The sequence below is a fragment of the Acytostelium subglobosum genome, assembly GCF_000787575.1.
Source record: "Acytostelium subglobosum LB1 DNA, scaffold: scaffold8, whole genome shotgun sequence".
Taxonomy (NCBI): domain Eukaryota; phylum Evosea; class Eumycetozoa; order Acytosteliales; family Acytosteliaceae; genus Acytostelium; species Acytostelium subglobosum.
Window position 1 is genome coordinate 583,557 of NW_012236525.1, and position 27,990 is coordinate 611,546.

At 41.9% G+C, this 27,990-nt stretch overlaps 14 protein-coding genes across 14 annotated transcripts; 5 read left to right on the plus strand and 9 right to left on the minus strand.

The window, feature by feature from the left end:
• Positions 1-957: 957 nt before the first annotated feature.
• SAMD00019534_046250 (hypothetical protein) lies at positions 958-2,597 on the plus strand (the record flags this gene model as incomplete). Its single annotated transcript, XM_012900115.1, has 2 exons — positions 958-2,115; positions 2,193-2,597. The coding sequence occupies 2 exons, from the start codon at positions 958-960 to the stop codon at positions 2,595-2,597; spliced, it is 1,563 nt and encodes a 520-aa protein (XP_012755569.1).
• Positions 2,598-2,763: 166 nt separating this feature from the next.
• Positions 2,764-4,632, minus strand: SAMD00019534_046260 (hypothetical protein; the record flags this gene model as incomplete). Its single annotated transcript, XM_012900116.1, has 3 exons — positions 2,764-4,331; positions 4,415-4,483; positions 4,566-4,632. 3 exons carry the CDS (start codon positions 4,630-4,632, stop codon positions 2,764-2,766), a joined length of 1,704 nt encoding a protein of 567 aa, XP_012755570.1.
• Positions 4,633-4,833: 201 nt separating this feature from the next.
• On the minus strand, positions 4,834-6,772 carry SAMD00019534_046270 (hypothetical protein; the record flags this gene model as incomplete). Its single annotated transcript, XM_012900117.1, has 6 exons — positions 4,834-5,481; positions 5,542-5,627; positions 5,700-5,834; positions 5,897-6,364; positions 6,426-6,634; positions 6,702-6,772. 6 exons carry the CDS (start codon positions 6,770-6,772, stop codon positions 4,834-4,836), a joined length of 1,617 nt encoding a protein of 538 aa, XP_012755571.1.
• Positions 6,773-7,648: 876 nt separating this feature from the next.
• Positions 7,649-10,255, minus strand: SAMD00019534_046280 (hypothetical protein; the record flags this gene model as incomplete). Its single annotated transcript, XM_012900118.1, has 4 exons — positions 7,649-9,385; positions 9,514-9,624; positions 9,706-9,762; positions 9,851-10,255. The coding sequence occupies 4 exons, from the start codon at positions 10,253-10,255 to the stop codon at positions 7,649-7,651; spliced, it is 2,310 nt and encodes a 769-aa protein (XP_012755572.1).
• A 271-nt stretch (positions 10,256-10,526) lies between these two features.
• Positions 10,527-10,833, minus strand: SAMD00019534_046290 (hypothetical protein; the record flags this gene model as incomplete). Its single annotated transcript, XM_012900119.1, has 2 exons — positions 10,527-10,750; positions 10,821-10,833. 2 exons carry the CDS (start codon positions 10,831-10,833, stop codon positions 10,527-10,529), a joined length of 237 nt encoding a protein of 78 aa, XP_012755573.1.
• Positions 10,834-11,596: 763 nt separating this feature from the next.
• Positions 11,597-12,110, minus strand: SAMD00019534_046300 (hypothetical protein; the record flags this gene model as incomplete). Its single annotated transcript, XM_012900120.1, has 4 exons — positions 11,597-11,721; positions 11,786-11,816; positions 11,885-11,980; positions 12,072-12,110. 4 exons carry the CDS (start codon positions 12,108-12,110, stop codon positions 11,597-11,599), a joined length of 291 nt encoding a protein of 96 aa, XP_012755574.1.
• A 302-nt stretch (positions 12,111-12,412) lies between these two features.
• SAMD00019534_046310 (hypothetical protein) lies at positions 12,413-12,969 on the minus strand (the record flags this gene model as incomplete). The annotated part of the gene is made up of 3 exons (XM_012900121.1): positions 12,413-12,433; positions 12,528-12,770; positions 12,916-12,969. 3 exons carry the CDS (start codon positions 12,967-12,969, stop codon positions 12,413-12,415), a joined length of 318 nt encoding a protein of 105 aa, XP_012755575.1.
• A 372-nt stretch (positions 12,970-13,341) lies between these two features.
• SAMD00019534_046320 (hypothetical protein) lies at positions 13,342-14,295 on the plus strand (the record flags this gene model as incomplete). The annotated part of the gene is made up of 5 exons (XM_012900122.1): positions 13,342-13,407; positions 13,516-13,667; positions 13,740-14,017; positions 14,089-14,199; positions 14,267-14,295. 5 exons carry the CDS (start codon positions 13,342-13,344, stop codon positions 14,293-14,295), a joined length of 636 nt encoding a protein of 211 aa, XP_012755576.1.
• Positions 14,296-14,783: 488 nt separating this feature from the next.
• SAMD00019534_046330 (hypothetical protein) lies at positions 14,784-15,896 on the minus strand (the record flags this gene model as incomplete). Its single annotated transcript, XM_012900123.1, has 3 exons — positions 14,784-15,260; positions 15,321-15,629; positions 15,705-15,896. Coding segments are annotated over 3 exons (978 nt in total), but the record flags the coding sequence as incomplete, so codon positions are not given.
• A 421-nt stretch (positions 15,897-16,317) lies between these two features.
• SAMD00019534_046340 (hypothetical protein) lies at positions 16,318-19,815 on the plus strand (the record flags this gene model as incomplete). Its single annotated transcript, XM_012900124.1, has 2 exons — positions 16,318-18,616; positions 18,680-19,815. 2 exons carry the CDS (start codon positions 16,318-16,320, stop codon positions 19,813-19,815), a joined length of 3,435 nt encoding a protein of 1,144 aa, XP_012755578.1.
• Positions 19,816-21,045: 1,230 nt separating this feature from the next.
• SAMD00019534_046350 (hypothetical protein) lies at positions 21,046-21,495 on the minus strand (the record flags this gene model as incomplete). Its single annotated transcript, XM_012900125.1, has 1 exon — positions 21,046-21,495. The coding sequence occupies one exon, from the start codon at positions 21,493-21,495 to the stop codon at positions 21,046-21,048; it is 450 nt and encodes a 149-aa protein (XP_012755579.1).
• Positions 21,496-22,169: 674 nt separating this feature from the next.
• On the minus strand, positions 22,170-23,677 carry SAMD00019534_046360 (hypothetical protein; the record flags this gene model as incomplete). Its single annotated transcript, XM_012900126.1, has 4 exons — positions 22,170-22,320; positions 22,397-22,812; positions 22,888-22,975; positions 23,055-23,677. 4 exons carry the CDS (start codon positions 23,675-23,677, stop codon positions 22,170-22,172), a joined length of 1,278 nt encoding a protein of 425 aa, XP_012755580.1.
• A 1,162-nt stretch (positions 23,678-24,839) lies between these two features.
• SAMD00019534_046370 (hypothetical protein) lies at positions 24,840-25,894 on the plus strand (the record flags this gene model as incomplete). Its single annotated transcript, XM_012900127.1, has 3 exons — positions 24,840-24,987; positions 25,063-25,339; positions 25,435-25,894. 3 exons carry the CDS (start codon positions 24,840-24,842, stop codon positions 25,892-25,894), a joined length of 885 nt encoding a protein of 294 aa, XP_012755581.1.
• A 468-nt stretch (positions 25,895-26,362) lies between these two features.
• SAMD00019534_046380 (hypothetical protein) lies at positions 26,363-27,361 on the plus strand (the record flags this gene model as incomplete). Its single annotated transcript, XM_012900128.1, has 2 exons — positions 26,363-26,442; positions 26,563-27,361. 2 exons carry the CDS (start codon positions 26,363-26,365, stop codon positions 27,359-27,361), a joined length of 879 nt encoding a protein of 292 aa, XP_012755582.1.
• Positions 27,362-27,990: the final 629 nt, after the last annotated feature.

A 27,990-nucleotide genomic window follows, 5' to 3' on the forward strand; every position in this document is an offset into this window, starting at 1 on the left:
TTAGATTATTGGGGAATATTATATTATTTGGAGATTGATTGAATGATTCACCAATGGTTAATGATATTAATGATTTAGGTAGTATCCCTTTTGTCAAAGGTTGATTGAATGAGTTTCCCAATGTCAAAGAAGTTAAGTTGTTTGGTAAACTACCGGGAGACAATATCAAATTAAAGGTGGACGCCAATGTCATTGTTGACAAGTCGAATGATATTGAGTTAGCTTTTGTTTCCAATAGGGCTGTTGTAGTTGGAGTCATAGTTGGAGATGTGATTGAAGGTGGCTGTATTCTTGGATCCTCCCAAACCATGTATGATTTTCCAAGGTAGAATTGATATATCTTATATACAACAGATAGGAATCTTCTACATGTTATTCCTACACAGACTATATCCATCTCATCATTCTCCAACATCTTAAATATATATTTAAATATATCATCATCTAATAATTTAATTATTATAGATTGTTGTGATTGATCCATTATTAATATTATTATTTCTTTCTATTTTTGTTTATAAACAGTTATTTATATTAAGAATGGGGAATGAATGTTACATTCATTCTTTCATTCATTCATTTGTTAACACAACATCTCATAACAATACGTATTAAGTTCATTACATTCAGTGTTTGTGTGTTTATGTTCCCCACCCATTCATAAAAGTCAATTGGTTGGTTGGAGCAATTCCGATGAATGACAAACCAAACTTGAGATATTTGATTCGAAATAAAAAAATCAAAACGATTCAAAGGTGAATCCTCCACCTACTTTGACAAACAAGTGACTAGGCAACCGATTCACAATTGTGTGCCTAACCGACCCGAACTTGCTTGCTTCCAATCTACCATTCTTCCACCATACATTACTTATAATACTATATCAAATATTTATATATATTATTACATTACATTTGTGTATTCTACAATCAATCAATCTTTTAAAAGATGATGAGAATGCCAAATAGCTCGAGACAGATAGTCTCTAGGTATAGGATACAGTTCTTAATCTTATTCGTATTGTTCTTGTACTTGACATCATTCTTTACCTACAACTCAAACAATGCTAAACAAGATACAGTCATCAATACTTCAACAACAACATCAACATCGACCAAAGATAAAGATAATCACAATCATAACAATCATAACAATAACAACAATAACAACAACAATAACAACAATCATAATATAAAGGATAGAACTAATGATGATGAAGATGATGATAAAGCTAGAAATAGACAACAACAACATAGAACAAAGAATGAGAAGTTCGATAGTACGATCGTTACATTGGGCTACACGCTGCACAGTGATGGTATGCCATCGAGAATCTTGAAGGACCGTGTTGACACCGCCGTCGATCTCTACCAACAGTTGCAGGCCGAGGGCAGCAACCCATTGCTAGTATTCTCCGGCAAGGGCAAGGGCGACACCACCACGGACGAGTTTGAGTACAAGTCCGAGGCCGATGCCATGCGCGACATGGCCATCAACTCTGACGCTAACATCGACGAGTCGGCAATCTACATGGATCTCGAATCGACCAACACGGCCGAGAACGCCAAGAACACCCTGACCCGACTGATCGCCGAGGGCATCAACCGCGTGTTTGTCGTCACGTCCGACTTCCACATGCTGCGCGCACAGTACATCTTCAACACGATCTTCCCGCCCAAGTATGAGCTCAACTTTGTCGTGACTCTCACCACGGAGAAGACTCAAAAGTCTATGCTGGCCCAGGAGAAGCAGCTCTACCTGTCATCACAGAAGGATCTGGAGGGACTTGGCATGCTGGGCACCGACTCGGCACTCGGCTACCACCCCTTCCGTAACCTTCCCAGATGGAACATGATTGAGCGCGAGATTGAGGTCGACATTAGGAATGATCGAGTGTTGGACACCGATGCCAAGTGCGCAGACTATGGCTCCAACCACGGATATTTCTCACTCAAGCTTGCACAGAAGCTCCCCAACGCCAAGATTGTGTCACTTGAGGGTGAGGCGATGAACGAGTACAAGAACGCACAGGAGACCCACGAGGGCAAGATCCTTGAGCTTGGTCTCGACAACAACTACCTCTGCAAGACCAGAGTCAAGTATGATATGTTTGCTGTATGTATATTAAGTTAGCGATCCCCTAGCAAGTGAGTGAAAGAGTACTAATCAATCAATCCAATCAATTACAACAGCAATTGGTATCAAAGAAGCATGTATATGAGTATCAACTGTGCCTCAGTGTATTCCATTGGTTCGGAATGGAGAACAGAGAGGTGTTTGAGACTGTGCTGTTCAATCACTTGATGAATGCCAAGACGACATTCATCGAGTTGCCAGAGCCAATGATCTACACTGGCAAGGAGGGTCAACACGAGTGGAACAAGGTCAACAAGTGGTACGATGGCAGAAACGAGGATAAAGTATTCGAAGACCTCCAGAAACGTTATAACATGGATATGACTTGGAAGATCTTGGGTGCACTGTCCCACGAGAACAAGACTGTGCGCAAGGTGATCAGAGTCGATGTCAAGCATGCCGACAGACAGCCACTGCCACTTAGCGAACTGAAGAACATTTATGGCTGTTCCGCAAAGTAAATCTGGCGCGAGCGATTGTTACACTACACAACCCAGAGTCTCCAGTTAATTAAATAGGTGTCCACATGTGAGTACATATGATCACCTGATTGATTGATTGATATTGCATGATTGATTGAATCATTCGGTAGTATTATTATTATTATTATTTGTTTGAAACAAAGTGTTACAGTCTTCCTTGTCTTTTCTTTCGCATCTCTTTCTCTCGACGATGTCTACGTTCCTCTTCTTCGGCCAAACGATCCTCGCTGGCAGCATAGCGACTTGAACGCTCCTCCTCTTCTACAATCTCATCGTAGCGAGCCTCCATTGATCTGTCGTCAAAGTCGTCGTCATCATAATCTCTTCTGGTGCTAAATCCACGCATTCCAGACAATACCTTTTGGAGCTCGGATGAGTATCCCCTGCTGGGCTCTTCGTCATCGTCTTCATCTCCACTGCCATCCACAACAAAGTCATCAGAGTACTCATCGTCATACTCATCCTCTGAGTCGTCTTCCTCATCAGAGTAGTCGCGTCTTCTGGAGGAAGAAGAGGAAGAGGAACCATGTGATTGCTTCTTGACATTGTTTTGGCTTGATTGAGATGGCCTGCTTTGGTTTGGCCTTGATGATGACGATGTATTGTGTGAAGAGTAATGTCCACGATCTGAGCTCTTAGATGTCGAGGACATTGGACGTCTGTCATCGGACGTCTTGCTGATTGGACGATTTGATGAAGACGAAGATGAAGAGGAGTAGTTGTCTCTGTTGTTTGATGATGAATTGTTCGACATCTGACTCCTTGGAGGTGCACCGTTTGATTGTTTGGAAGAAGGTGGTGGCATGTTTGATTGTTGTTGCTTGGGTTGGACGGTTGGGCTGTGCAGAGTCTTTGGTGCAACTCCTTTAGTGGACCATTGAGAGGCTGGGAATTGATCCTTTGGAGTCACCTTTACAATGGTTGGGTTCGACTTGATTGGTGGAGGTGATGGTGCAGAATGTGAAAGTGATGTTGATGATGGTTTGATAGGTGGATTGGACTGACTTGACTTGGGTCTCATGTTTGTGTTTGTATGCGAGTCCTTTGATGATCTGAGTGAATCACTTCTTCTTCCATTGTCATGATTGTTGTTCGAATGTCCATTACTCATTGACTTTGATGACGATGACGATGATGAAGAAGATGATGAATATGATGACGATGATGGTCGGGTACTTTGTGTCATTGATGATGACGATGATGATGAATATGATGATGGTCGAGTGTTCTGTGTCTTGCTCTGTGTACTATTACCACTGCTACTGCTACTGCCACTAATTGATTTCATTGAGTCTGAATGATGATGACTGCCGCTGCCGTTACTATATCCAGAGCTACTCTTTGAGTGATTATTGTTTATGCTGCCATTGCTGTTGTTCAGTTTGACTGGGAGTGATTCACCTGCATTGCCCTTCTTGATAGATACTCCCCACATAAAGTCATTCTTTGATTCCAACAGCTGTTTGTTTGGCTGTGATGGTGTTTTGTGTCTGCGTCGTTCATCTTCACTACTGCTATCATCATCCTTGCGACGAGCAGGTTGTCTTGGTTTGGCTGGACTCTTCTTTGTCGCCGTCGATGATGGCTTCTTTGTGGTTACAGGTGTCTTTCTCGCTACCTTTTTCTCTCTATCATGGTCATCATTCTCATCGATTGATGCTCTTGTTCTCTTTACAGTTGACTTTGTCGGTCTCTTTACATCATCATCTTCAACTAAGTTTGTTTGTTTGTTTGTTTGTTTGTTGTTGACATATAATGAGTGACTGGTCATTCAATTCAATCAATCAAACACTTACTGATACCCAACAAACTTGCAGATGTTCTTTTCTTTAGTAATGCATCTGGTGCTCTGTATCTTTGATCAACTGTATATGTATGTATGCATGCATGTTGTATGTTTGATCAGTCATGTGATCTTATCCCCGACATGAGCGTCACCTGACATACCTTCAATCTTTGGTCTATACTTATCCAATATAGAAGGATCAATCTTTGGTTGTAATACAGAGCTCATCTAGTTATATATATATAAATAATAAATAGTAATAGTAATTGTAATAATGAATGAAGATAAATGTAAATGATCAAGTGATAATTAATGTCTCAGAGACATGAAACCCACACTTGTGGTTATTTGTTTGGATTTGTATTCTTTTATGGGTCATTTCATTCTTGTAAATCGGCGATTCGGAAATGAACTGGTTGGTCGATCATCTTAGATTGATTGTAGTTCTGACACTTCCTTGTTAAGTTGGAATATCTCTTTCTTATGTCTGGTGGATACTTGTTGGTAGTGCTCCACAATATAGTCTATTGACCTATTGCTCCACTCTCCCTTCCATTGACTCTTGTTGTCAACATTGCAAAGATCTGGACGAATACCTATCGTCGATGTTGATGAAGCCATTGACTTTAGATGATTGACATTTCCAAGATATATAGATGTAAGATTGCGCATGATATACTCGATCACTACCTTTTGCAACTGGTTGGCCGAGCTGCTGAGCGCCAGCTCAAGGTACTCGCCTGCATTGTCAACGTCAAGATGGTGCCATAGATAGAACTCGCAGTGTTGCTTCAATTCGATGAGATCAAGACGATTGGCATAATGAAGTAGACGTCTACCACGCTCCGGTGTCAACTGTGGAAGGAATCCATAAAGGCTACTAACAACATCTCGCAAACATTCGAATGTATCCTCGTCATCTACCTTGATAACATCGATCAATATACCATTCTCAGACATCTCCCTAAGTATGTTGTTATCCTCTATCTTGATCACATCACGCAACTTTGGACATCTTGTCAAACATATTGACTTATGTATCTTGACATCACCATGTACAGGACTCCTAATAATAAACTTTAGATGTATGGCAATGTAAGTATCATTGATTGATTGAAGGGAATTGACCAAACTTACATCTGTGAATAGTCCTTGTTGATAGAGATTCATCAAGTTCCTCCTCATCTCATCCTCATCATCCTCAACTACAATGGATTGCACTTCTTTGATTGAATATTTTTTTTTGTCAGTATGATTGATTGATTGATCATGGATGCAAATGTTGATGGACATACCTCCAATATTAAGTTGTTGTGCAATGTTTACGGCATAGTTTCGGACCAACTCATCCTTTGATTTACAATGTCTGAGCAATGACTGTACACCCTTGTTCTCCATCATTGACTTCCATAATGACCTATCATACCTCGCTACATGTGACACATGTTAGTGATCGATCGAAGGGGACTATGATTGATCGATTTATACATACATCCAGTGGCAAAGCTATAAATACAATATAATACAAATCGTTGAACTAAGATATCTTTGCTATCTAGTAGTGGAACGTGTGGCTGTAGAGTTACCCAGTTGAATGTACCTGGGAATTGTGTATCTTCGATGTAGGCCTCGAGGAACTCTTCGATAGGTTTGAAGTAGTCTTCTTGAATGAATATATTGCGGATCTCATCATGCATCGATAGGTTGCAAATGGTCAAACATGTGAGGAACTTAATCTTCTTATCATTGGACCTTGATCTATTGATCAACAAGTTCATCAAAGTCTTGTTGCGTACAATCTTCAATTGATTTGGATTAATAATACCTCTCTCGAATCTAAACTCTGACAAGTTCTGTATAATTGCCGATGAAGACAATGTCTGTTCCTCTCCCAATTTGTCCAATCCATCCAACAAATAGTCCAATATTCCTTCATCAAATAATTTGATCTTTAGGCTCTCTTTGGAAGTTGTTCACGTATCAGTATATTTGATTGATTGAATGAGGTGAACTTAACATACCCTCGGCTGAGAAGTTCCATAATAGGGACATAACATGATCTCTTGTCTTCTTCTCTTTGGACTTTAGTAGTTTGAGTATTGGTGTGAATGATCGATAGTTGGCAAATACAACTACCATCTGTTTGAATCTTTGGAATGTCAATTCACTCAAAGAGAATACTCCAGAATATTGAAGTTGTGGAAATTGTGATGATGTAAGGTTCAACATCCTATTATTATTATTTATTAGTAAATGGTATTATCCCTATATCCAACCTTGACAAAGACTCAACATACCTGTCTATGTTATCTACAAAGCTTAAAACTATGGTATCATTCCTTTGATTGGGAGCAAAGGATGACTCCATATGATTAATGGTACCATTCATTCCTGACTAACTAAATGACAATTAAATGAATGAATAACCTGTGAATATATATATATATATATATTTTTTATATTAAATCTGTCTAATCCTGATGCTGATTCTCTGTTCTCTTGTTATTTGGATGATTAATTATTTGATTGATCTGTTATATTATATGATATTTAAATATGTATTGTATTATTATATTATTTGAATGAATGTCTACATATGTGTCATTGGATTGGTATTGTATGTCTTGAGAACACATGAGAGTCGAGACTTGAGTCGTTGGCTTTGGTGTTTGTTTGGGTCTGTCGTTGGCTCGTCCCTGGTGTCATTCGTTTGAAGGAAGGCAAGAATGACGGTTGCTCTCGGAAGTCTTAGTAAGTGTGTGTTTGTGTTTGTGTGTGTATTAGATAAAGTGTGTGTGTGTATCTATGTATGTGTATGTGTGTATTGTTGTAAGTGTGAGTGTGGTGCATGGTCTACACCATTATTGTTATCACTACAAACAGCAAGTGTGGCTCAACAACGCTACATTAGTGTCTTTCGCAAAAACTTCAAACCTTTGAAACCACACCGTTGCCAAAAACGACAAAAGATCTATATTGACCCAATATAGAACTCAATTCATCGCCCGAAACATGTAGATTCTTACTTTGGTATTTAATCTATGAATTGTCGATTCCCTATTCATTCAATTGATCTATTGGTCCAACGCGAATGAATGCAATACTAGCTTGGTTTACACTATTTGCCAGATGACAGCGCGAGCATGTTTGTGTGAGTGTGTCAAAGTCGACTGACACATTTACTAACAAACTGACTAACTCGACTAGACCTGCCCCGCCTGTCGCCCCTTCCGACGTCCGCCTATTATTTATTGCCTCGCTCTTCAAAGTACTTGCTGATCAGTTGTGGACAGTGACAGTCAGCCTCGTTGACCCAGCTTGATTGGCTAATGTCGTAGCCCTCCCACTTCAATCGGAACTCTCTGCCTTCTGGCGTCTGTCGATGAGCCAGAATACACTCCACGATGTACTCATTGTCGTCCGAGTCATCCTGCATCACTTCGTTGTCCTTGTCCGGCACCTTTCGCTCGACCTCCACCGATCGCCTCTTCTTCTCCTTCCTCAGCTGTCTTTTCCTCTTCTTCCTCTCCTCCCTCTTTAGTCGCTTTCGCTCCGCCTTGTCCTTCTTCTCGACCTTTGTCTTCTTTTTATCCGCTTGTGTCTCTGTCACGATTGGTGGCGCGGGCAGCGCCAGCATGGGGCCGGTGTAGGGCTGCAACACCTTGTATCGATACGATCGCAATTGAGCAAGCTTGTTGAATGCATCCCTGGCCTCTCTGATCCTAATCACATTGCGCAATCTGATTTGCTCCAGCTCATTCTCACGTCTCTGCGCAATGAGCAGCAACTGTGACTGTTGTTGTAGTTGTTGTTGTTGTATATGTTGTTGTTGTAATTGGTGCGCATGTTGCTGTTGCTGTGACAGCTGTTGTTGAATCTGTTGGAATTGTTGTTGTTGTTGTTGAAGCTTTTGATTGTGAAATGCGAGTGGCGGTTGTTGTTGTTGCTGTTGTTGATGTTGTTGTTGTTGATGTTGTTGTTGCTGTTGTTGTTGTTGTTGTTGCTGTTGCTGTTGCTGTTGCTGTTGCTGTTGTTGAAGGAGTGGGTTTTGCTGCGAGTTTGAAAGTGGCCTTGTTTGATTGCCTAAAACAAGAGGAGGTGGTACGTTATGTGGAGATGTCTGAGGCGGGGATGGTATATGCTGTGCTGGTTGTTGCTGTGTTGGTTGTTGTTGCTGTGGCACTGTCGTCCGAGGCTGACTGAGTAATTGTTGTATCTGTTGATCTACACTTTGAATAAGTACGTTGTTGGGAACAGGCTGCTGAGACAGCTCCAGCTTCTTGGCAAGCAGAGCGTTAAGCTGTACCTGATGCTCTACGGGACGACCACCGCCATTGCTGTGTTGCTGTGGCGGGTTCGTTGGAGACTGAGGTGAATCGCCGCCATGTTGCAGTGTTGACGTCTGAGTGACCACTGACTTGGGCGCTTGGACCACCTGAGGTGCCGTTGGCCTGATGATTGACATTGGTATTTTCTTGGGAATGGCCACGATCTCTGGCGGGGCCTTTAGTTGCTGCTGAATCTTTGGAAGACTTTGATGTTGCGGCAGCTGTGGTGGAGCTGGCTGCGCACCTGTATTTGGTCTTTGGGCTACGCCCAACTGTGGAGAACTCATTGAAGGTCCCCAATTCGCTGGCTTCTTGGTCTGTGATGATTGAGGTTGAGGTGGTTGAGGTTGTTGTTGCTGTTGTGGTTGTTGATACATATGATGTTGTTGTTGTGGATGTTGAGGCTGTTGTGGTTGTGGCTGTTGTTGTTGTTGTTGGATAGGTATCTTCTGACCACTGTTGTTGAGACTGTTGTTTGTGGCACCAGGTTGTTGTTGCTGCTGCTGTTGCTTGATCTGACCGTTCAACCGCTCCTCCATCTTTGGACTCAATGTCTTGAAGACATTATTGCAACTAATGCACCTCATCGATCTATGCTCATTGCTGAACACACATATATATCCTATACTACATGTGCACTTGGTGTATACGAACTGCGATTGATTGAATGTGAATGATTGAATGCCAATGACTTGGATTAGAATATGCCAATGATTCATTGCGTGCTAGTGCTGTGCTGCTGATGCTACAGCATTGTATGTCATGTTGTCGACGATCTTACCCATGTTGCACAGTTGTGACAAGAGGCAATCTGTTCGCCTTCGACAAACACCTTGATTGAACCGTTTGGAATGTAGCAATTGGTGTAACACTTGGGACATGGGAACTTGTGCTGTATATACATTGAAGGGTCAAGGGTCAGTCATACTCATTCATTCATTCTATCTATCAATCGATCAATCAATCCACCTACTGATACTCCATCAAGTGTCCTGTATGAGAAGTACTTCTGTTCAACATGTAGTATTTGCTGGATGATCGGTTCGGAGTATGAGCATTAGTATCACCATCAATCAATCGACCATGCATGCAATGAATGTGCCAAGACTTGAACATACGTATGCTCTCTTTACTCCATAGATACAGAAGCTAACAATCTCTGTTGTGCCCTTTTGAAGATAGTCAATGAGTACGTCGTGAGCTTGAGTAACAGATTGGAATGTAGACAAGCTAAAGATCTGTAGAATGTCCAATGCGCACTCGATCATCTTTATCTCTGCACTGATGGCGAGTTGACGCTTCTTCTCAGGGTTGGTCTCCTTGTCACCATTGTTTGTACTTGACATTATCTGATTGGAGGTCTGCACCGATTGAAAGAGGAACTGTAGATCCTCGTTGCGCATCTCCACCTTGCGCACTGCGCATATCACCCAAGGGTCCATGCACACATAGTCTCCCATCTTGTGTGCACTCTGCAGCATTGGGATCGGCTTGAATGGCACCGCCTTTCTAGATGCCGACATTCTTGTGTTGTCTATTGTCTTGGTCTTTGTCTTTGTTGTCTTTGTTGTCTTTGTTGTCGATGGATGTTGTTACTGTATATGAATGATGTCCTATCCCTATGATGTGCTAATGTCTGTTTGATTGGATGGGTGCGCGCGACTTGAATGTATCTGTGTTTGTGTTGGGGATGCGCGCAAAGTTACAATGATTGACAGATCTTGTCAAACTCTAATTATTGGAAATGGACATCACTGAGTGATGATGTCTTTGGAGAGTTGATTGATTTATTCGTTAACAAATGTTGGCCTTGATGCATGCGTTGATGAGGCTGCATCCACCTAGGTTGACATTGATGTCAACATCAACATTGACGTGGAGGTCTGGTAGACATGGGAGACAACCAAGGAGACTAGCATTCTGGTTGGATGATTGCATAGCAGAACCAAATGAGGCACCGGCGATTGTTGACTTGGACATTCCCATGGATGAGGATGGGTTCATGTTCTTCATAGCAGCTGAAGAGTGTAATAATATGATACGTTAGTTAATTGTTATTACAATTCCAACCTTATTATTATTACTTACCAATAAGAGTCATTTTTGATTGATTATTGATTTAAAGTAAGTATTAAGCTTAGATTGATTTGATGATTTGAATAAATGGATAAATCTAAGTATTTATACTAGTTGATTGATTGACAATCTGTCATATATTATCCCTTTAACCATCCATCTGTTAGTTGTGTAACTCATTCTACACTTTATTCAAGGACCTAAGTTGTTCTTATATATAACTAGTGTTTGACACATCATATTGGTATTCATTCACCAATCAATCTATCCAGTTGACATACTTACATTGACAAACCACTAACAAGTATTAAGATGTGTTGTGGATGATGTGGGTGGGTCAATGTTCAACTTCGTATCTGATGGTGATTCTTGTATCTACCACTACCACAACACACCCATACTTTGATTACTTATATCAGTCAAGTTGGTTAGTGGAGTTGACAGGTGCTGTCAACGATCTCAACTACATTCTTTGGATTCATGGATAATAAATTTATAGCGACGAGTTGATCCGAACTGATTGATTGATTAAACATTGATATTATATCACTCCATAAGAGTTGATGACCTCACTGAGTTGGAACAACCATGATGCAATACTTAACAGTTGTTTGTTTGTATTGTGCTTGTAAAGATCATTGAATGCGTATCCAGGATGAATGTATGAATGGAAAGAAGGAAATACCAATTTGTGCATGTAAGTGCGCTTATCGCATTTATGTCAGATGATTGAGTTGTGGACAACAACAACAAAGCCATATCCTTCGATATTTGCATCCATCGATTCTTTAAAGTGCCATGTATGAACGGACAACAATAACAGCTGACATGACTGTCACCAAACCAGCTGGCATGAACTTGCCAGAGTTGTAGAAACGCATTCCCATGAACACCAACAGTCCAGATGCAATCACTGTATACTGGGAGGTTAGTGATACTGTTGATCATCATAATCATCATGTTGAACAAATACATACCCAATATCAATTGGTTTCCAAGCTTTCTGTTCTAAAGTTAGTGAAAGACATGAATAAGCTATCGTGTTTGTCGTGAGTTGTTTGACTGAGAATACATACCTCGAGCATTGCACAGTATGCCACTGCAGCACCAGAGGCGACACCCATCACCAGTGACATAGTGCTGCCAGCCTTGAGGTATCCAATGACGCCTCCCTAATGATGAATGTAAGAGTGAGTAAGAGAATGAGAAAGAGATTGAGTGACCTTGTTCGGATCAGAACAAACTACCCATGACCAAACCTACCAATACCAATAACAATGCGTAGATGAATGTAAGAACCATGGTTTCTCTCTTCTTTAATTATGTGTATGTCTAGTAAATAATGTAATTAGTATTGCAAAGAGAGTGATGATCACCTTTTTGGATGTGTGTGAAATTTGGATTGATCAGACATGTTTCCGATGCTGGTCTGTGACTGATCCATCCAATCCAACCAGTTTCCATCCACATGGAACAAACTAATCAACAAACAAACAAACAAAAAAGAAACATTACACATGGATATCCATGTAATGATGAATGAACGAATGAATGAATGATGCTGTGTACCTATGATATCTGTTGAAGATTTATTGCAAGGCAGTTTAATCGAAGAGACCCATTCCCTGTTGGTTGTTGTAAATTGAGAGTTAAGAGGTGTGTATGGATTGTTAGTGATTGTGGACAGAGAGTTATGAACATATGTGAATGGACACTTACCATGTCATCATCAGACTCCTCCTTCTTCTCCTCCTTCTTTGGAGCCTCCTTCTTGGCAGCAGCAGCAGCTGGGGCAGCGGCGGCGGCGGCAGCTGGGGCAGCAGCAGCAGCGACGTTGACGGTCAAGATGCTGTCAACGCTCTTCTTGGCGAAGGTAGCAACGTAGAGCTGGGCAACGTGGGTTGGGACCTTGACGCCAGCAGCGCCAGCGAGGGCGATGATGCTCTCGGCAGTGATTGGTGCCTGTGTAAGTTTGATTGATTGATGGATGATCTAGATTAGCATTTGATTGATCGAGTCATGTGGATTGAGGATGGGATGGATATGATTGTTCGCGTATCCTCCATCCATCAATCCTTGAGTTGTGATGATGTTGTTCGAAATGTACCTGAGCGTCGTGCAAGATGAGGGTAGCGTAGTTGATGGCGAGTTCGACAGACATTGTGATCGGTTGAGTGAGCGGGGTGCCTAACGGGATTCAGATACAAAAGGTATAGGTTCGAAAGGGTTACTTTAACACAAGGATTGCCGATTCCACTGTCCATCCATGTCTAGCATCCATCCTGCGAGTCTGCCACAGTCTCACTCACATTGAATTGAAAAAAATAAATTTAAAACATTCTTCATCAAACACATTGAAATGAAAGGAACTTCATTCAAATCATCCCCCATCTTACCTTGGCGAACCAGGGTGACAGTTGGCGCACCCACTTAACTCAATCAATCTATTGATTGCAAGTTACATTGTATACATTGCTTGTTATTACATAGTTAAATAGTTAGTATCACTTTTGAATATACATATACATAAGAAATGAGAAGATTCTTTGGTGGTTCAAAGAATGTACCAGCTCCAACTTTGGATGAAGCTAATAAGCGTGTATGTTTGATGATGGACAACAGTTATTATATATACAAAGACAAACAAGATGCGGTATATCTAACTCAATCATTAAATGGATATCACTGCAATCAAACATATATATAGTTGGACAATAATATAGGTGGACTTGATGAGAAGATTAGAAAGTTAGATCAAGAATTGTCAGTGTATAGACAACAATTGAAGAATACTAGACCTGGTCCAGCACAGAATGGTATCAAAGCAAAGGCAATGAGAGTATTGAAACAAAAGAAGATGTATGTTTGATTGTTTGGAACTATGAATGAATGAATAGACTGAGACTGACTGATTGAATGACGGACAATTAGGTATGAGGCACAACGTAATCAACTTAGCCAACAATCATTCAATATGGAACAGACAAAGTTTGCAACTCAATCAATGCAGGATACGATTATAACTGTTGGCGCAATGAAGCAAGGTGCCAAAGAGATGAAGAAACAATTCAAACAGATAGACATTGAAGATGTAGACAGTTTACAAGATGAAATGCAAGACCTACTTGACTTTAACAATGAGATACAGGAATCAATGAGTAGAGCATACTCTACACCAGATTCATTAGACGAGACAGAGTTGGAAGCTGGTATGTATTATTATATCTATGTTCAATGATTGATTGAATGAGTTCTAACACACAATGCATGACTACGACAGAGTTGATGTCGATGGAGGATGACTTGGAACTTGAGGAAACACCTTCATACTTGATGGCACCATCTGCACCAACGTCAGAGCCACAAGCAGTAGATGAGTTTGGACTACCTGGTATGTATCATCACTCGCTCATTCACTCAATCAATCATGATCACTAACCTCTTCTGTCTTCGTTCAGAGCCTGCTCATCAACACCTTGTAAACTAAAACAAAACAAAATAATAATAAATGTACATCATCTTGAAGTTATAACTTATAATCCAATTAGATAACGTTTGTGATTGATGGTGATTGGAGTTAGAGTAGGGGAAGTGAACGTTCTTCATCATCAATTTATTACTTAATTTTATTTAATTAATTATGACAAAAACGAACGAAACCAACCCATAAATCACTTGAGTGATGATTGTAACAAAGTGACGAGTTTGGTCAAACAAACAATTCAGATATTACAGGAGTTAACTATACTAATGTATAAATAACTTCTAGATGATGACAAAAACATTGCTGATCATCCAAGCATGAGCGAAGCAATCGTCTCGGGAGGTAGTAAACTCTCGAGGCTGGTCTGACCCATATCTCTCAAAACAATTATAAAGATAAACAAACAAAACAATCATTCATCCATCCTTCTATTCAATCAATCAATCAATCAATCTTTGACATTATAATAATGATGTTTATAGGATACCAATCAATTCTGATATTGATGGATAACTTGTTTGAGTGCCGTAGCGAGTGACGCTGATGGCAGCCACTCGACATGCTTTGCCGATTGAGTCGCTGAGCGAATGACCTTGGGTCAGGAAGTGTGCCAATGATCCAATGAAGCTGTCTCCAGCACCAGTCGTATCGACAACTTTCAATCCATGCAACACTTCAATTGGGGCGACAATATGTTTGTAGTTGTCGATTGTTGCGCGTGATGTAAGTACAACTCCTTTAGCGCCAAGTGTCACAATGATATCTGCAATGTTTGTATGAATGCCAAGTAATCTCTGTGAAGCATGATGCACTGTCTCCAGTTTCTCAACATTGACCTCTGACTCTAAAGAGTTGGACAACATTGCCAACTCCACCTCATTCACCACCAATATATCTACAACTGTCAACAACTTCCTAAGCATCTCTTTATCACTTGTTACCGGTGATACATTAAGAATTGACTTGCACTTTAAGTATATGGATCATTAGTATTCATTCAACCAATCAATGGATATCATCATACATACCTTTTGTGACCCTTTGGCAGTGACTAGTGCGCGGTAGGTTGTGGCTAGACTGGTTTCCAGCTGACAGAGTAGGTATGATGAGTTCTGGATTGTCTTGGCAGCATTGGCTACGTCATCTTCGGACAAGAGGTCATTCGAACCACCGACTATTATAATGTTATTGTGACCATCCTTATCGACTGTGATTGATGCACATCCCGACGACACACCATTCACACAAGTCACATGATCCACCGACACTCCTCTAGTTCTAAAGTTATTCAATGTATTATCACCAAACACATCATCACCAAGCTTTGTAATGATGTACTATATTATCAATCAATCAAACATTAGATGTTGGACAGCATTGTGGGTCACCTGCTGCTGCATCTCAGGACTTACACATTTTGAACCTAGTAGTGATGCTTGTACCGCTTGATTGGCAGCCTTTCCACCGAATGATACTTTAAAGTTTGTACCCTTTATAGTCTCTCCAATGGCAGGTATTCTGTCACAGTATGTGAACATATCCCAATTTGAAGCACCAATCAATGTTATATACTTATTGTTTGTTTCATCCATCTCTCTCTTCCTTACTTGCTTTATACTTGACTTGATGTAACTTTGAATGAATGAATGAATGTTTATGATCTTACTTAAATGTGTGTGTTTTTGTCAATGACGCCAACAAAAAGGATATTTGCGAGCTGACTAAACTTTGTTTCCAAGATTGCTCGTGTGGCACGCCCAACTCCCTTTGAAAGGTGAGTTGAGGAAAAGGCAAGGTTGTTTGTCCAAGACCACTCGCGTCAACTGATTTTGTTTCATTCATCCGAAGGTAATTCATTCATTCATTCGTCCAACAAACAATCATACATCATATACATAGATAGATATACACATGAATCATCAATCATATAAACATTAGTTATAACATCATACAATCATACATCATATACATAGATAGATATACAGAATAGATATGATAATGAGAAGAAACAGACCAAATAGGGATATGGTCACTAGGTCATTGTTTATTGTATTGGCAATAACATTGTTTTACTTTATCTTTATTTATAATTCAATAGGAGGTACAAAGAATGATGATAGAGGAAAGGTTGAAACAACAGTACAACCTCAAAATAAAGATTATCACGCCGACCATGCTACAAGAACATTCTTATCAAAGACATTCGATGATGATGTTGTCTATCCATGGTTGAACACATACTCCCCCAACAACAACAACAACAATAACAATAATAACAACAATAACAACAACAAACAACAATCATGGACAAAGGATCATTACACCGATGCAAAGACCAAGAGACGTGTGTGTATAGTGACCACAGAGATAGAGGGCCCAGTGCTGGGCGGAGGCATCGGCACGGCATACACAGCAATGGCGAAGCGTCTGAGTGAGGACGGCCACAAGGTCACCGTGCTACTGGTTAATCGCGTCAAGAACCTGTCGGCATCACACTGGACCGCATTGTATCGAAGCAACAACATTGAGCTAGTTGTATTAGACGTGCAGATTATGACACCCGAGGAGCTGGCCGTCGCTCAGCAACAGGCGAGCGGTGCTGGTGGCGCAGAGATGGTGCTTGGATGCACTGGCCCCTGCATCAGAAGTTACAGAACATATCAATGGCTGTCGGATCACGATGGTCAATTTGATGTGATTCACTTCCATGACAATGGAGGCATTGGATACTTCAGCACACTGGCGCGACACCAGGGCGTAGCCCTGCTCAAGACCCTGCTGGTGGTTGGCGGTCACGGCCCGCATCTCTGGGAGAGGACAGCCAACTCGGCCAATCTAGACGATGGCAAGCACTTTGAAGTGGACTTTTTGGAGCGAAGATCGGTCGAGATGTGCGATTGGCTGATCAGCCCATCGAACTACATGCTCAACTGGATGAGGCGAAATGGATGGCAACTGCCCAAGCACTCCTATGTGCACCAGAACCTGCTGCCTGCGAACCCAGCCGATGCCCAATGGGACCAGACAGAGGCCAACTATTATCATACGTACGACGAGATCATCTTCTTTGGACGCCTGGAGGCGCGCAAGGGATTGGACATCTTCCTGAACTGTCTCGAGAGGATATCGCATCGCCTTATCGAGGAGGACTTGCTCGTCACATTCCTTGGCGCAAACACTCGTCTCACCGAGGTCAACATGATGGCTGACAACTACATCACGTTAAAGTGCAATCGATTGCACATCAAGTGTCGCGTGCTCCTTGGCAAGACACACACCGAGGCCATTGAGTACCTCACGCATGACAGCCAGCGTAAGTTGGTCGTGATACCATCGCCCATCGACAACTCGCCCAACACCGTGTTGGAGTGCATGACACACAGGATCGCATTCATTGCGAGCAGGGCTGGCGGCATCCCCGAGCTCATCCACCCCGAGGACCAGGAACGCGCACTGTTCTATCCCTCGGCCGGCTCGATTCAGCGCAAGATCCACGAGTCGCTAAAGACTGGCGTCGCACCCGTTCGCATGGCACACGATGAATGGTCGCGCACCAAGACATGGAGCAACTGGCACACGATCGTCAGCAACAAGCCAATCGAGGCACCCGTCATTATCAAGGAGAGCAACAGGACCGCAACAGTCACAGTCGTGTTGGTGTACAATGGTGACAACGTCAAGCAGATCAAGAACAATCTGGTGGCACTCAGTCATCATGCCAAGACCAATGTGAACGTGCTGATCGTGACAAAGGAGGGTGCACCCGAGATTAAGCATTTCCCTGCCATGGATCTTGTCGAGATCAAGCACACGTGGGCATCAGACTTCCTCGTGTCGGACAGCACCACATTCCAACCATGGAACAGTCTCAACGTTGTAGAGCGCACTACTGGCGAGTATGTGCTGTTCGTCGATCAGTTTGACTGGCTGGCCGACCAATCGTCCCTAAGCAAGATGCTCTCAGTGGCCAATCATACCGAGGCCGACCTGATCTCCTCATCGATCGGCATGCCCGAGCTTGGAATCCACTGGAACGCCGTGTTCATCGGATGTCAAGGCATGCCTGGCATCATGTACAACTGCTATGGTGGTAACAATGTCATAATGCGTCGATCACTCCTACTACTAGTTGGCAGGAACTACACCAACAATCAGTTTGACGACGAACTTGATCATGGCGGTGCATGGGAGCTCTATGTCGAGGCCACCAACCATGGCTTCAAACTTGAGACCGTCCCCAAGACACTATTCTACACAACAAAGAAGAGTGTCGACCTGTCCACGACATACGGACAGGAGCTTCAAGTCATGAGGTTCTTTGAAGGTATGTTTATAATCTCATCAATCAATCAATCAAGCAATCAAACTGACATCCCATCATGTACAGAGATGCTTCCACCATCACTTGGATTGGCACCAATGGCAACAAGACACTTTTTGGTGTCAAAGAGTTCATACATGGCAGAGATACTCAATATGACTCAGCGATCAAGGGAGTTGGAGTTACAATGTGCACAAGCTGCTGTCAAACCAAAGCCCAAATCAGACATTGAGGTGGAGCTGTCGGATGGCGCTGTGTTGGGCGCTGACGCTCGAACATACCAAGAGTCACGCGACCATATTGGAATGCTGTTTGTACGTGGACATGAGAAGTCTGGAACGTCTTGGCTCAAGAAGATATTGAACCTGCACCCTAGGATCTATCTGGCTCAGCAAGAGTTCCACTTCCATCTGCTGGAGGACGCCATCGAGAAGTTCACTGATCAGCCATGGGCCGCAGCGCGCGAACCATACCTTGGCTACACCAACAAGTGGTACAAATCATTCGTTAGGAACCTTCTGCTCTCTGGCGTGTCGCCTTCGTCTGCGCCATTGATCAGCTGGACGGGCGAGAAGACCCCCTCGCCACTGGCACCCATCATATCCGGCTCCAAGTATATATTGATCATTCGTGATGGCCGTGATGTGGTCGTCTCGCTGTTCTGGCACTATGTCCGTCTGGGCGGCTTTGAGAACTGGTGCGGCAATGGCAACAAACACCTGGTCAACCCATCATACGTGTCGTCTTACAAAGAGGATCAATCGTACTTCACCAAGAACCCTGGCCTGCTGCTCGAGAAGGAGACATGCTTCCGCCATGTGGTGCGCAGCTGGGCAAACCGTGTGCGTGCCGATCTGGAAGCCATCGCAGAGTTGGAGAAGAATCCAGTGTCTGAGGTCTACACGGTGCGCTACGAAGAGCTGCACAGGGACCCCGAAGGAGTCAGGAAGGAGATGTACGAGTTCCTTGGTCTGGACTATGGCGAGGCTGATAAGCTGACAACCGAGGACAAGACGCTGCCTGGAGGATTCAGTGACGCCGATGGAGAGGACAGCAAGACCAACAAGTTCTTCCGCAAGGGTGAGATTGGCGACTGGGCCAACTACTTTAGCTACGCAAACAAGCTGTGGTTCAAGGAGGAGGCTGGAAACGTTTTAATACAACTTGGCTACGAGTTGGACTCGTCCTGGGTAAAGGAATGATGTGATGGATGTCCTTTCATCATTCATTCATCCAGGCCTGCCCGAAGCATATATATCGAACAATCACATCAAATCGCACCAACACTCAAAGTGGATGGAAGAGCATTTATTTATTGAATCAGTGCTTGGCTCGGCTTGACCAGTCTTGACAATCACTCACTACATTGTTGTAAGTTGGTTCGACTGATTGTTGGACAGTGTGTTGTTATGTGTGGAGGTGTGAGGTGTGAGTGTGATAGATTGATCAGTGGGTTGATCGAGTGTTCATTGCTGTGTGTATGTGTGATCAGGTGTGGATGGACAAACACTTGATCAATATGAGATTGTGGGGGATGATGACACAGAGATGGATCGATCTGATAATTGCCACCCTTGCCAATGACTAGTTGGATCTGTTCAGAATCCACAAAGTGAGTTACCATGAATTAGACACAAATTGTAAATTGGCCCATTCTTGTGAACCATCCATTGAACATATGAACTCAATCCAGTCCAATCATCCCTTACCATCTACACTACATAAGTATCATAGTAAGATGCCAATCATCATTGGATCAATCAACTAAAATAATAATAATAATTAATAATATAATAATATTATTCCAACAATGACCAAACATTCCAACAAACAATCATCTAATAATCAATTAATATTAATATTAATATTTATAAGTTCAATATTATTATTTTGGAATCCACAAAGAGTTGATGGATGGTGCTTTGTAACATATACTGAAGCCAACTTTACAGGACATGCACAACAATTCCATCATCCATTCGGGGATCCAAAGTGTATTAAATTCCCCGAGGAATTAATATACAAGATGAACTCATTCACTTTTGAACCAAATAGTATTAGATGTGTCCTTACCTTATATAATCAACCAAAGTGTCATGGATCAATGGTATTCCAAACTGATAAATCAACTCAAATATCCGAAGTCACACAAGAAATCAATCGAGCATATGGATTCCGAGTCACAGGTTGTATCGACCCTGATCGATATGAATGTTTGAAGCCACCCATGCCCCTAGAGACCCCAGCTCCAACACCTACACCATTAATACCAAATAAGCCAAACCCAACAAACTGGACAATGAACTCGACCAAGGTATGATTGATCAATCAATCATTTAAATAAATATATATATTATTTTATTATTGTTCTTTAGACATCTTGATCATTCTCATAGACGAACCTGGGTGGTTTGTAATATGAGTATCCAGTCTCATATTGACGTTTCGCCACGATTACGAAGACGTGGCCATATTGCAAACATTAGGAATACTGAGAGTGAGATGGTATCCACGGCCAATCCACTGACTTTGAATAGTTGCCAGAATGTGTGATTGGCAATCACAGCTCGATGTGGATACCAGATCAACTCGACGATGGTGAGCACACCCAATGGTAGACCAACATAGATGTAGTCGATCAACAAAGCCAACTCGATCAAATGATTGTTTGACTTGCCTCTCGATGGTGTGTCCCACTCGCCATCCTTGATGGCAAAGAACAGTACCCTGATCAATAGTACCACGCGGCCAAACACTGCGAATGCCTTCCAAATGACTGAGAAGAATGCCATGCCAATGCCACGACCAAGACGTATCTCGCCCTTGAAGCAGAGCAATAGTGATGTCCACATTGCAAACAGACATCCAATGACCATGATCATTATACGGATGAAAGAGAGTATGTCCAAATCATTCGCATTTGAATAATAAGGATTGACCAATATCTTGATTGATCCACCAAGTTGTACTATATCACATAGTGTATCGACTATTCCACCCAACTGAGCAATGAGTACCAAGAAGAATGTGATTGGTAATGCACAATCCTTTATCTTATGAAATATATATGATATTGGAGTGGCTAATGACAATATCAACAATGGTGGTATTGCTATAGTATAATGTAATATATACCAAAAGTAATAACATATATTCCTATCTTTATCAAATACCCAACGAATGATTTCATTCAAACTATCATCGTGACTCATTCTTATTATAAATATATTATTATTATTTATATCTCTATTATCTGTATATATATCTATTTATATCTATCTAATGTTTTCAAACAATAAAGTATGATCGGTTGGATATTTCTAAAGATCAAGCCCAACGAAGCCTTCTCGTTGTGATCCACAAACACCCATCACTTTTTTTTTTGGTCAAAATATCCATTGAGTGCACAATCCTGTGACATCAGTCGCGTCTTTTGACTTTGATCAACCCATACCCAGGATAGACATATTCTCAAGGCTCTAAGTCATTTATGAATTGTATTGTATTGTTTACAATGAACGAGTGATCTCATGATCAAGGTCTGATGATTATAATCTTATCTCTTGATCAAGTTGACAGAGTACTTCTTTGGATGAATTGTCAATCCAAACACCTCCTCGTCATCAATTGGCTTTCCAGTAGATGACTCCATCTTAAAGTTCAAGAATATATTGGCACATGCAACATATATCTCATCCATTGCCAAGCTATATAAAGTGAATGATTGAGTGATTGAGTTAGTGAGTGTCCAGCATAGCTCCAACACCAACCAATGATACATACTTCATTCCAACACAATTCCTTTGACCAACACCGAATGGTATCCAGGCATCAGGGTTGATGGACTTCTCGTCGAGGAATCGCTCGGGTAGGAATACTTCTGGATCCTTCCAATACTTCTCGTCGTGATGGATGGCATAGATGTTGATCAGCATCTGGGTGTTCTTTGGCAGGAAGAATCCACCGATGGTGCACTCCTCAGCATTGGTCCTGTTCAAACCGAATGGTGCCAATGGTTTGATACGCAACACCTCCTTGATGAATGCTGTCATATAAGGTGTCCTTGGTCTATCTGCCACCACTGCAAAGTTACCCTTTCCAATGATCTCTGACAACTCTGCATGTACCTTCTCTTGCAACTCTGGATAATTACACATATACAATATTATCCATTCAATTGTTGACTCTGATGTATCTGTCTGTGTGTGGCGGAGGGGAGAGGGAGTGGTAAGTATGGAATAGTTCCATGTGATTGATGATTATGAGATACATACTCCAGCCAACAAAAGATCCATGGCAACATGAGCGATGGTATCCATGTCATCCCTCTCAACAATGATGTCCTCAAACAAGTCCTTGGGGCTAATGTGTGGAAGGAAGTATGTGTGAGTGATGAGTGATTGGAATAATTCCATTGAATGATTGATTGATTGATACATACTTGTTCCTGTCCAAATCGACTAGCTTCTCTTCATACATTGCTGATACGTATGACTTGATCTTTTTCATTGACTTGAGGACCTTGTGAGAGAAGAAGTGCTCGATCAATGGTGCGATTGCATTGAGTGAGAATAGGACACGACCTTGTGAACACTCCCTTAGGATGTCATCAATGGGCTCAACCAATGATCCGAGGATTCCCTCACTGACATCCTCCTCATAGGGGATGTGCTTGGAAAACACAATCATCAGAATGATGTTCATCGAGTACTTCTTGCAAAACATGGTGGGCGTGAATGGCTGGCCCGTGGCATGGTACTCATACATCTTCTTGACAAACAACTGTGCCTGCTCATCGATGATCTTGCTCATTGAGCGCAGCTTGGTCTTGGTGAAAGTGTTGGCCACCATTGCACGCAGTGGCTTCCAGAAGCCATAGTCCGATGACAACAAGTTCTTGTAGCCGCCACTGAGCAGACGGCCAATGGGTTGATGACGGCGATTGGCAAAGTTGGCAAAGTTCTTGTACCATATCTCCTTGACCAATGCAGGATCACTCACAAACACCGTGTAGTAATCACCCATCCAGATGCTGACCATCTGTCCGCCCACCTTCCTACCCATCTCTGTTATATCCAAATGTGGATTATGAGTCAACAATGGCAATGATCCAAGAATTGGATAATTCCATCTTGCGAACTTTGGTATGTTCTTGGCGAACGTTCTATTCTTTTGAATCTGTTTATATTATGTTATGTTTGATTGATTGATGGATTGTGTGATTGAGTGATTCAGTGAGTGGTGGGTGGGTTAGGCTCTCAGGGATAGTTCCAGCCACATAACTATCATTGGACTTACGAATGAATAGACAAGATATATAACGAATAAACTAAATAAGAATAGTAACATTATTATTTATTTGTTTGATAAGTTGTATGAATAATGAATGTAATATATAAACTAAGTTAAGATGGATGAGTACGACCTTTCATCAAACAAACAAACAAGGTAGGACCCACCGAACAATTTAAATCATTTACAAATACAACTCAATCGCAATCATGTTTCAAACAAACAACCGAGGACCACTCAACATTCATTGATTAGGCAAGTAAGTAAGTATTGTATTTGATTGAATGAATGAGTTGGGCTGTTTGGCTGATGGAGGGGTAGAATGATGGCCCGATCGGTCCATTTCCTAATTCGTTCTGTTATGGTGTCAAGTGATGAGATACCACCTCTACAGGATATTTTGGGAATTTGACACGCCCCTATTCATCACCTTTCATCGTCATCCAAACAATCTGGCTTCGATCACTTTCATCTACTTCCGGACAATTCCAACTTGGAACTTTAAAGTTATAAATAATTATTATTAATAAATAAATTAAAACATTATATTTATATGTATGTATGTTGTGAACGAATGATAGTATGGTCCAAGTGTGAAGATATCTTGTCAAAAATTGAAATTTTGACAGTAACATGACGAATGTGAAGGGGCTCAGCAAACGAACAGGTTTCGTCATTGTATGAACACATCTTTCTTCCAAGACCATCCCCACACACACTCTCACACACCACTGACCCAACAACACACAAGTCAGTCAGTTACATCAGCTTGCTAACTCACTGGTCAAAGTTACATACATACATTCATTACAACAACAAAGTCCATTATTATTACTAGTCTAATATCTACTTATAAAAACAATATTTATATTATATCTGTACATTACTTAATTGGACTTTGTTATATATATATTTAGTTAGTTATCAAAAGATGATGAGCATTGATGATCATATTTATGCTATTGCATCTATATTCGAGACGATAAGCTCACCAGTAGACAAACAACATTGGTATCTCTCACCAGAGTATCATGCAACAGAGTTCATCTATGCCAATGTATCCTACTTGATGTTGATCTATTGTATGTTACCATGAAATGAAATGGAATGGAATGGATGGGTCATGTAATATGTCAACTGACTTAATTGTTGAATAGTTGCATATATATTGATACTTAGAGGAAAGAGTACTATACCTGTCAAGGGAGTACAGAAGCATCATATTATATGCACATTGGTCGGTATCGTATTGTTGATCAATGTTGCACTAAATATCTACTACAAACCAAACAAGATGTTTGGTAACAGGAACTATTATTACATGTTACAACCATGTCATGTGCTCAGCGTCATCTATGCCTACCTCCTGCTCACCAACGATGCCATGAAGAACACCAAGTTGTTCAAAGTCACCATCCATTATGTCTTCTTTACGTTGGTATCATTCAATCAATCAATCAATCAATCACATGACTTGGCGGTGATACTTACTCCAACTCGAATCAATCAATCAATCAATCAATGTTTAGAGTGTCTGCATTGGCATTCCCAGACTTGACAGACTTGGACCAGCCATTTGAATGCCACAACTTCTTCATTCAACATTATGCATTGTTGATTGCACCATTCTTGATCCAGATTTATAAGACACCGGTGGAGTTTAGTGCAGGTTATGCTCTGTTTTCAAGTGGATTGATCTTGATGATCCATCACACTTTGTTCCAGGTGTGCGCCTTTATCAGCGGTATCAACCTCAACTATATGTTGTACCCACCACCCCTTGGCTTCGACCTGAACGACGCCGTCCAGTACTTGAGCAGTGGCTACCTGGCCGCCACACACTACCGTCTTATCCTCGGACCAATCTGCACGGCCGTCTCCTTCCCAATGTCCTACCTGATCATCAAGGTTGGCAACCTCATCTCCAGCGGTGTCTATGGTTTCAAGCCAAAGCACTATGAGATGAAGTCTTCCAAAAAGGTCAACTAACTTTATTAGCAAGTAGTCAGTCAGTCAGTCATCATCGTCTACATCTTCATAATCACCATCAGATCAGTTCATTCATCTATCTTTGAATAACATTAAAGGGGACGAACAAGCACCAACAGTGGTGCAGAGTCCTATATTACAGCGCGGATACAAGATTGCCTTCAGAGTTGACCTTTGCAAAAAAAACGACAAAACTTTGCTTGGTGTGGGTCTGCTGATGAGGAACCCTGCAAAAAAGTGATCAGTGATAGGCTGCACCCGGAAGTTTCTTGGTCCGATTCCCCTGTTCTCGTGTGCTGATCACAACCATAGAATCTGATACCTCTCTTATTTTATTTATTTTAAAGTTGATCAATAGGTGAATCAAATCAAGAGCCAGTCAAACGTGCTTTGTTGAGAACTTAAAGCCTCTTGTTGTTCTTGTTCTTATTATTATTATTACTTTATTATAACTATTACACGAGGATGATGTTTACCAAAGTTCTTGCCGCACTCTGTTTGATTGTGGCTGTTACTGCCGCTCAAAACTACAGACCAGTGGTCCTGATGTATGTCTATCATCACCCTCGGAACTATCCCCTTTGGTCAATCACACACAATCACATGATTGAATCAATCACATAACATAAACTAACAAACACATCACCACCAAAATCAAACAAATGAAGGCATGGAATCAGTCAGAGCCATACATCAATGGAACCAGTAAAGTCATGGATTGAACAAGCTTTGCCAGGTATCTATGTTGTGAACATGGAGATTGGCAATGGATTCTTTGATTCGGTCTTTATGCAGATGGAGCATCAGGTGGCAGAGTACGCCAAGAAGGTGGCTGCAGACCCCAAGTTGGCCAACGGTTTCAACGCCATTGGTTTCTCACAGGGCACCCTTGTCACCAGAGGCTACATCCAACGCTTCAACAACCCACCCGTACACAACTATGTCGGCTGGAACGGTCCCCAGCGCGGCCAGTTCGGCACACCCTACGTCAACATCGAGTGGGTGGACGAGGCGCTCGCCACCGTCCCCTACGAGCAGTGGGCACAGGAGACGATCTCGGCGGCCCAGTACTGGGTCGACCCATACAACATTGAGAAGTACCTGCAGACGTCGATGTTCTTGGCCGACATCAACAACGAGCGTCTAACCAAGAACCAGCTGTACAAGCAGAACATCCAGAGCCTCAACGCGCTGGTCGTGTCGTACAGCATCAACGACCTGACCATCGTGCCACGCGAGTCTGGTTGGTTCTCGTACTACGCCAACAACACACAGAGCACCGTCATCCCTCTGCGCGAGTCAGAGTTCTACCAGCAGGACTTCATTGGTCTTCGCGCACTTGATGAGGCTGGTCGTCTGCACTTCTTCACCACAGACTGCAAGCACTCTGAGCATCCAACAGAGTCTTGCAAGCCATTCTTTGATGACTACACTCTCCCATGGTTGAACAACACCCTGCAGCACTAAACATTACAAATATGTGCATCCACATTTCCCCTCTCTCTCTATCTCCTGGCGTCATCATCATCATTTCCATTCATTCATTCATTCATTCATTCATTCATTCATTCAATCAATCAATGTCCCAGTCCGAACTGATCGTCCATTACATACATCATGTATCATGTGATCAATCACATTGCGGGGCTGGCAATATCTTGCTGTTTGAAAAGGTTGTCAGCGTCAATACTGGAGCAAACCTTACCAGAGAGTTGAGGTGGATAAAGAATGAGTGATGTAAGAAGTGATGGTTGGTTGGTAACCCTTTACTTTGAATGGACTCTCCCCAATCAATCACTTCACTCACAATGATCACATTACCTTATATGTTAATATTGATGGATCCTTGAAGTTGCTTTGGAGGCTGCCAACCAGTTGAAGGGGGGTGGGTGGTAAACAAGCACAATTAATCATACTTCCTTCCAATCAGGTGAGGGGTATCAGACTTTGATCGAGAGGCAATCACACAACACACCACTATTGTCAACAACCACTCGATTGATTGATTGACACCCTTCCAGCCTCTTCAAGGCCTTGAGGACCTAAACACTTTCTCCTTATACATGTACATACTACCTTGCCTCATGGTGTTCAAA